The 8,790-nt window shown below is 39.0% G+C and overlaps 1 protein-coding gene across 4 annotated transcripts in view; it reads right to left on the bottom strand.

The window, feature by feature from the left end:
• Positions 1–7,122, bottom strand: part of Fscb (fibrous sheath CABYR binding protein) — a 24,405-nt gene extending 17,283 nt beyond the window's left edge. For 3 of the 4 annotated variants that reach the window (XM_031356924.1, XM_031356921.1, XM_031356922.1), the window contains exon 1: positions 4,195–7,122. In XM_031356924.1, coding sequence (XP_031212784.1) covers positions 4,195–6,889 — 2,695 coding nt within the window. In that variant the 5' untranslated portion in view covers positions 6,890–7,122. Of the gene's footprint in view, positions 1–3,987 lie in introns of those variants that run through there. The other variant, XM_031356923.1, reaches the window with a different exon arrangement.
• Positions 7,123–8,790: the final 1,668 nt, after the last annotated feature.

Consider the following 8,790-nt stretch of genomic DNA (forward strand, 5'->3'; position numbering starts at 1 on the left):
ACTAGACATCTCAGCAGAAGAATGAATATGTAAAGAGTGGCATATGTCCATAAAGAAATTTTACTCAGCGATAATTAATTTACAGAATTTTCTAGGGGTGGGATAAGCAAATGGGTCTAGAACGTATTATATAAGTGACTAAGACTCAAGAAGACCAAAAGAAATTTGCATCTTCTCCCTCATATATGGATCCCAAAGCTTAATGTTTATGTATTTGTAAATAAAGAGCTGTCTATCGGGAACAAACCATTTAGTAAGGCCCTGTTAACCCTGATCCATAATTCATTATGATAGGCACAGGGTTTTATAGGCAAATAGGCAGCCACAGCTACTGTCTCTTCATGATGGTAGTGGATGTGTTATCCCCTAAAAGATAATCCACAGCTCCTATCTCAGTCTTCCAGCTCTTGAGTCTTTCTACGTCCTTTCCCACAATATCTCTGAGCCCCACTGGAGGCAGCATAAATGTCCTCTGTGGGGATAGTTATTATCTCCTGCTACTTATCCACTGAGGCATACACTAGAACTATTCCAAACCCATGGTAATACAGATGACCCTGGATAAATGCTGTGAGTCTAAATAAACAAATAAAAAGACAAATATGGGAAAGGGACAAGCAGGGTTTTATCTGCGGGAGAGACAAGATTAAAATTTGTTGGAGGTTATAGTTATAAAAATGTACATTCTACATGTAGATTATCAAAAGAACAAAATCTATTTGTTTCAAAATAGAGGGGTATGATAGTGAGTTAGTTAAGCTATGAAGCCAGGCAGAAGCCATGTTGGCAAGAGCTCTTATGCAGATGACAAAGGGAACAGGTGACAAGGAAGTAGAAGAGAGGCTGCCAGAAGTGGGGCTGACAAGGGGAAAGAGAATCTTGAGAGAAGCAGGGAAAATAGAAACAACAGAAACGAACTTCATTTGCCATTGCTATAAGAAAACCTAATTTTCATATCATATTACAAAATAAAATTTTTCAAAAGCCAATCTGAAAAGTAAATATATTGTATTGCACATCAAGGTGACTCGACATCTGCAAAAATATCTGGGAGAAAAGACCTTGACTGTGTTCACCACCAGTGGTGAATCTTTGAGGAGATAGAAACACTTGGCCTCATTTAGCCAGCTCAAATAATATATTTGAATCAAAAACACACATAGTGCCCTAGGTAATGAACAATTTTATGACTCTCAATTTCAAAATTAGCACAGTGAATTTATAAGTATATAAGAAATAGTATATCATGGTCAAATAAGGATTTTTAAGGATATGAAGTGTTTGTTTCACATGTGAAAATCTCAGGATTAGAGATTAGAGTTAAGGATATTTGCTGCTCTTCCAGAAGACCTGAGTTTGACTTTAGCATCCACATCAAGCTGCATACACCTACCTGTACTCTGAAATATCTGATACCCTCTTGTTCTTTCAGTGGACACACACAGAGAGACACTCAAAAACATAAAATAAAAACAAACCTTTAATATTTGAAAACTAACCAAAAAGCCTTTTCACATTAGCACATCATAAATGAAAAACATGTGTCATATCACTAGACTCATAAAGAGTGTTTACCAAAACTGAACATCAATTTCTACTGAAAAAATTGTCAATCAACTAGAAATAGAAATTCACTTTCTAAATCAGAAAAAAAAAGAAAATGCCTTCAATAGAAAACCTACAGTAAGCCTCTAAGCTAGTAGTAAAATTCAGAACAATTCCCCACAAAATCAGTAATAAGGTAAGGATGCTGCTTTATGCCATTTTTACCAGATCTGCCTAGTGAATTTTAAATTTATTTATTAGATTAAAATATAACAACATCATTTACCTCTTTTCTCCCTTTAAGGCCTCCCACATGTCCTTGCTCTCCTTCAAAGCCATGGCCTCTTTTTTCATTAATTACTTACATACAAATAAATAGATATTTCTAAATGAACAGGTACAATCTGTTTGTCTGTATATTAGGTGTTCTCATGGATGATCATCTAGTATTGGATAACCAGTTGGTGCGCTCTTTCTTGTGGAAGACTATTTCTCCCACCCTCAACACTCCTTAGTTGCCTATCCTTCTTTGTCTAGGGTCGAGGCCTCATGAACTCTCCCTTATTAGCAGGCTTATTAGCAATATATTTCTTGTTCATCTTATGTTTAGGTAGTCATATTAGTGAGACTTTATTGGCATACATGCTGTCATTTCTAGGAGATACAATCTCACAACAAACTTCCTATTCTACTGACTAACACAATCTTTTCATCCTCTCTTCTGAAACAGCCCATGAATCTTAAATGCAGGCATTTTATTTAAGTTGTGTCTTTTGGAGCTAGGCTCTATAACCACATTTTGGTTGATTATCATTTTCTGTAGTTGTATTAGTCTTTTATAAAGAGGAGTTTTCTTGATGATGGCTAAGGACTATACTTTTCTATGAATACAAAGAATGATATTTACAATGTCCTTGAAAATTGTGCTGGTTTAGTAAAGTAGTGTTACCTGTCCTCCTCCAAGACCCATTGACTTCACTAGCCCTGGGTAATTAGCTACAGTACCAGAAATGATTTCCTTCTTGTTGAGCAGATCTTAAGGACAAATAGGGAACACTTGGTTCCTGCCAAAGTATGCATATCGCTACTGCATACTCAGTTTATCTTGCCATTTCTGTCATTAATTTAGTTCATAGTGACATAATTGGGCAGGACAGTTGGTCGTTTCCCTTATTTGGAAGTATCATGACTATGAAAGCTATGAAGTAAGGAAGTTTTCAGATCATTTTCAGTCCAAGGGTCTCTGGATCCTGTTTCTGAATTTTATTCTGTCTTCACAGTGGGACTCACCTTCCAACTCTAGGATCAACCAAGGACAATAGCAATAGCTGGTATGTTTCTGGAGTCTCTTGGACAACCCTGTCTAACAGCTGAAAAGAAGGTTTCTTATGCCTTGTGCTGGGTGTCTTTAAAAGATGGTTGTTTGGCTCTGGGGGGGACCATCATCAACCCAGATGGGGAATTTCCATTTACCCACATGTTTCATAGAACAGTTTTAGTTGTATAGTTAATGTTATGATTCATTATGATATTTTTAGACATATATACTGTTATTTTACCCTACTGATACCTCATTTTATTTATTATCTCCCACTCCACTAATGAGAGTCCCTACTTTAATCTAAATACCACTTAAAACCTATCATTCCAAACCCTACCCCCTGACAATACCCATTTATACTTCTGTAGTTTCTGAAGTTATCCTAGGTTATGTATTCTTAGCTGAAGATTTCAATCTAACTGCCTCAGTTGAGAGAAAACGTGATATTTGGCTCTCTGGGTCTGAGTTACAACATTCACTATGGTCTTTTCTAGTTCTATCCACTTAACTGCAGATTTCATAATTTCATTTGTCTTTACAGCTGAAGAGTATTCCATAGTGTATGTGAACTATATCTTCACTATCCATTCAGTAGTTGAAGGTCATGTTTTCATTTCCTTGCTCTTGTGAATCAAGTGCCAATGAATAAAGCTGAGTATACTCAGGTGGAGTAGGAAGCTGAGTCTTTTGGGCATATGCAAAAGAGTGGTATGCCTGAGTAATACCTTAGATTTGTTTTGAGCTTCCTGGGTTGTCCACACTGATTTCCACAGTGGCTGTGTAGGAAAACAATGCTTATCTCAGAAGGAGTAAATGGAAAGAGAATAAAAGATAGGATGAATCAAAACCAGAAGAGAAAAACACCATGTAATTATATATATATATATATATATATGTGTGTGTGTGTGTGTGTGTGTGTGTGTATTTTATATATATATATATGTGTATATATACACATATATATACAGAGAGGGGGGGGCGGTTAGGAAACCTGACTGTGGATGTACTATAAAAATTAATGTATATTTTAAGTAATAATAATCATAAATTCACTTCATTTTAAAGTAGTTATTTTACATGCTATAGATTTGAATGAACATAACGAACATAACACAAGGGACTTTACATTGTGACTGCTTTTATTCACTGTCCAACCTGCATACTCAGTCTTTTTGGGATCCTTTTACTTTAAATCTATTCATAGGAGTTCTTCCAGCTAGCATCTCATTTTCTAAAGAATGACCTTCTAGAATCCAACTAAATTATTAGTTTAAGTTAATACCTGACTATAGCTCATGAAGAGTTCTTTAACTCTATTTTAATGGTACCTTCTATTTTGAAAGTAGAGATCTGATCATCCTTGGTACCAGACACATCTTCAGGAACAGAATCTGTCCCTTCAGTCTTTTTATCACTTGTCAAAGTAAGAGACTTTAGTTCCTGCTCTGAGATTACTGCTACCTGGGACAACCGATGTTCTTTTGGTAGAACCTGATCTGCAGGGGGTTGTTCTGAAGGTGTAAGTGAATCTTCAGCAAGAATCTTTTCCACAGGAAACTCTTGCATAGTAACCACATCAGTTTTTAAAGGCTGTTCAACAACAGGAGATTCTTCTACAGGGGTCTCAGGTGGTGGAGGATGAACATCAACAGAAGCCTTTTGAGGGGTCTCTTCAACAAATGACAATTGTACTTCCACAGTGACTTCTGCAGGCTCCCCCTCAGATAAAGGAGACCTAACTTCAGCTGCAGCAGATTCTTCTTCTGAGACCTTTTTGGGATAGACTTCCTCAGCTGGTAGAGGCTGATCTTCCACTGGTGCCACTTCTGTAGGAGTATTGTCAATTTGTAGAACCTGAATTTCTGCAGGAACCTTACCTGTAGGAGCTAATGACAAAGGATGAACAGCAGAAGCATCTTCTGCGATATCTGCCTCAACTGCCGGGAGCTGTGCTTCAACTGGGTTTTCTTCTATTGGAGCACCCTCAAAGGATGAAATGTCATCTCTTGTAGGGTATTCATCAGCTGAAAGGCCCTGAAATCCAGCTGGGACACCTACTGCAATGTCCTCAGCTGGTAGAGGTTGCACTTGAATGGATAAATCATCTAGATGGATCTCCTCAGCTTGTGGAATCACAACTTCTTCTAGAGGAAGACTTTCTGAAGGAGCCTTCTCAAAGGATGAAGGATGAACATCTGCAGAGGTCTCTTCAGCAGGGGACTTACCTGAAAAAGGTAAGATCTGTGCAGGACTTTCCTTACCTTGTGAAAGCTGAACTTCTGTGGGGACATCTTGTGCAGGGGTTTCCTCAGTAGATGGAGGTAGGCCTTCTGCAGGGTCCTTCTCAACTGGTGGAGGTGAAACTTCTGCAGAGGCAGGACCCTCTTCAGTTGGTGGAGGTGGAACTTCTGCAGGCCCCTCCTCAGCTGGTGGAGGTGGGAGTTCTACAGGGGCCTCCTTAGCTGGTGGAGGTGGATCTTCCGCGGGGGCCTCCTCAGCTGTTGGACGTGGGACTTCTACAGGGGCCTCCTCAGCTGGTGGAGGTGGGACTTCTGCAGGCCCCTCTTCAGTTTGTTGAGGTGGAACTTCTGCTGTCATGTCTTCTATAATGCCCTGTTCAGTTGGTGGAGGCATAACTTCTGAAGGAGCCACTTCTTCAGAAACATCCTCTGCTAATTGAGGCTGAACTTCTTCAGTAGCCTTATCTACAGAGACTTCCTCAATTATTGGAGGCTGGTCTTCTTCAAAGACCTCATCAACAGCAAACTTCTTATCTATTACAATAAGAATTTCTCCAGAGACTGGAGCTATTGGAGAATGAACTTCATCAGGTACCTCTTTAGAAGTCTCTTCAGATAGAGGAGGTTGAACTTCACCAGTTGTCTTTTCAGCAGTAGTAGACTCTGTTCTATCTAAGTCTTCAAGCCTAGTGTCAATTCCTATAGCTTGAACTTTCTCAAGAACCTCTTCTGAGAATGGAACCACATCTTCAACAGGAAGTCCTGAAGGAGCCACCTCAGTTCCTTGGGGATACTGTTGATCAGAAGGCTTGTCTGAAAGATCCCCTTGCGCTAATGGAGGACTAACGTCAGCAGGGGCCTCTATAGAAGAAAGCTCATCAGCTGGTGAAGACTGTATATCCACAACATCTTTTGCAGTTGTAGTGGCTGTCTCAGCTGCAGAGGTCTCTTCAGCTGGAGATGGTGCTTGGATAGGGGTCTCCTCTGTAAAGAAGAGCTCTGCTTTAACAGTGGCCTCATCAGCTGGTAGTGCCTGAAATTCACCAGAAATCTCCCCTTCAGTGAAAGACATCATGACATCAGGGAGTTTTTCAGTTGACTGAACCTCTATTTCGAGAGAACCATTTATTTCAACCAAAGAACCTTCTTGTGCATTGGGCATTGTTTCTTCCTTCGATTTAATTGGGGAGCTATCTGGCTTAGACCTGATAGTAATTTCTATCCCACTGAAGTAAGTCTGTTGTTCTTTGTCCACTTTATCTTTTGGGTAAATGTTTATCATATTCCAGTCACCAGTACAACTGGTCTGCTGAGATCTGTCTGTTAAATGACTGGTGGGTCTGCTTGTTGGAATCCCTAATTCTGGAATACTCCGTGGCAACTCAGGAGCTGTTTCTCCAACACCAGCTGTGCTTTCTTCAAGTGTAAGCGTTTTGTCAATGAATATGACTTCAACTTTTTCTTCCCCAGAAGTGTCTGTCTGAAAAGATTTGTCAGTCGTTTCCTGGTCATGTTTTCTCTTCATCCAAGTTTGCTGAAGTTGAGAGGACAGTCTAAGAGACTCATATTCTTTTCCAGAGTAGTTGTCTTTACTTCCAGGAATATTACCAATACTATGTGTAGCTTTAGGGGGCAGAGGTTGTACTGCAACCATGGCTTTCTTTTTTTCTGTTAGTTCAGTTTGCTGGGACTTATCTACCATCGGTTGGCTGGGTAGTCTTCTCCTTCTATATTCCTGCCTCCCTAATGATATAGGCTGTTCAGGTTCTTCACTGTCTTCCATTTCTATGACTGATGATATCCAAATTTATTAGTCTTCAATCAATTAATCCTTAAGAATCATAAAGTTACCAGATGGTTACACCTTTGCCTTCCTTCATTGAGTTTTTTTATTGAGCTCAAGAAAAAATAATTCATAAATTGTACCATCCTTTACTACACTCCTGTTGGATCCCACCTTACTCATTCATCATCTTTCTTCTTATGTTAGGACAAATCTCACTTTTAGAAGTTTCCCTTAAGGGTCTGTGACATCACAGCCAGTTCTTACAAAGTTCCGGAAGTTATATTCCCAGCAGTTTTCAACTTGTATCCACACAAGCAGTGACAAAAGTACAGTGTCTACTTTGTTAAAAATCTATTTGAAAGTAGCATGTCTTTCCAAGAACAACAAATTAACCTCAGGAAAGCCACTAATTATTAAAGATTTTTGAGCTTGCAACCTGGTTGTTTAACAGAAATTATAAAACAGAACTCAACATCCTAGAGCAGTTTTTCAGTTATTAGAGTTAACATATGTGTAGGAATTTCTGATAAATAGACATTTATAAGATTGAAAAGAAGCTTCTAGTCTTTAGAAGAGTCATGATTCAGAAGTCAATATCCATGGAAGCTCCATTCTTCTGCTTTTAAATTTCAGTGACCACAGTGTTTTACTACCAAAAGGTAATTCATGCTTTCAGTCTTGAACAGTGTAAGGTATTTTTAGTTTCATCTAAAGTGTTCCAAATGTGAGGCTATGTAAGATCCGAGTAAAGAGGGACATCTCAGAAAAACACTGAGATAAGTTCAGGAACTTTAGGAAGGTAGAGGAACTCTCTGGAAGGAAAAGGCTAATTAACATTCCTCAGATCACAGGGTGGGGGCACATTCTGCAGGGTGGACCTTTGCCCACCTTCAAACAAGGGAAGTCCTTGAAAGACCAATCAGTTTAAAAAGTCACACTATTCTACCAATCACATTGTGTCTAATGGCTGCTACCCTGAAAATTGTATAAAACCTCACTGAACAAGCTATGTGGGGTCACCTCCTTTCCTGAGGGTCAGGGATGGCCTCAGTGCACTAAAATAAAAATCCTCATGTTCTTTGCATCGATCAGGCTCCATGTGATTCACTCAGGGGGTCTCCGGTAAGCTAAGGCTCCTCAGGATCTTACAGCTAATGATTCAAAATATATGTCAGATTAAAAATTTTTTTCTCTATAGATTTTGTTGGAATGAATGCTACAAGAGAAAAACATCATCTATCTGGTAATGAATGGGACTGCTTTCATTAAGAGAGTTTTACAGAAAGGAAAATGAGAGAAGAGAGGCTACTCAGAATATACTGTACACATTTATGAAATTTTCAAATAACAAAAGTAATCAATAAAGATTTATATTGAAGGGTTGGAAAAGAGAAATGCCACTGAAGCTGATCATAGGTGGCAAGATGGGATTTTATAGGGAGATAAAAATGATGAAGAGATAGATAGATAGATAGATAGATAGATAGATAGATAGAGATAGACCTCTCACAAATATAACACAAGACTATTACAAGCTATAAATTGGTCAAAGACATAAGAAAATACTCTAACAAAATCATGGAAAAAAAAAAGAATAAAGTTTTAAAATGGATTCCAAGGAGTCAAAATAGTGAACATTTGTGCCCTCCCCCTAGCCTGGTGTAGGCTGATTTAGACCTTGCTCTGCCACAGCTAGCCCATCTAGGGTGGAGCTTTTCAAGAGATAGGAGAAGTCTATTGTCCTGCTGCTTCTGAAGTTTCCTACAAGGAGCCACCAACTGCTGTGTTACTGAGTCTGCCTGCAAGACTAGTTCCTGACTAGCAACAAGATGCAGATGAGGCGACTAGATGCTGGCCTTGAGGGGGATGGGTCCCTTCCCTTTATAAACTCAGACTCC

This window comes from Mastomys coucha, unplaced genomic scaffold (genome assembly GCF_008632895.1).
Source record: "Mastomys coucha isolate ucsf_1 unplaced genomic scaffold, UCSF_Mcou_1 pScaffold6, whole genome shotgun sequence".
NCBI classification, from domain to species: domain Eukaryota; kingdom Metazoa; phylum Chordata; class Mammalia; order Rodentia; family Muridae; genus Mastomys; species Mastomys coucha.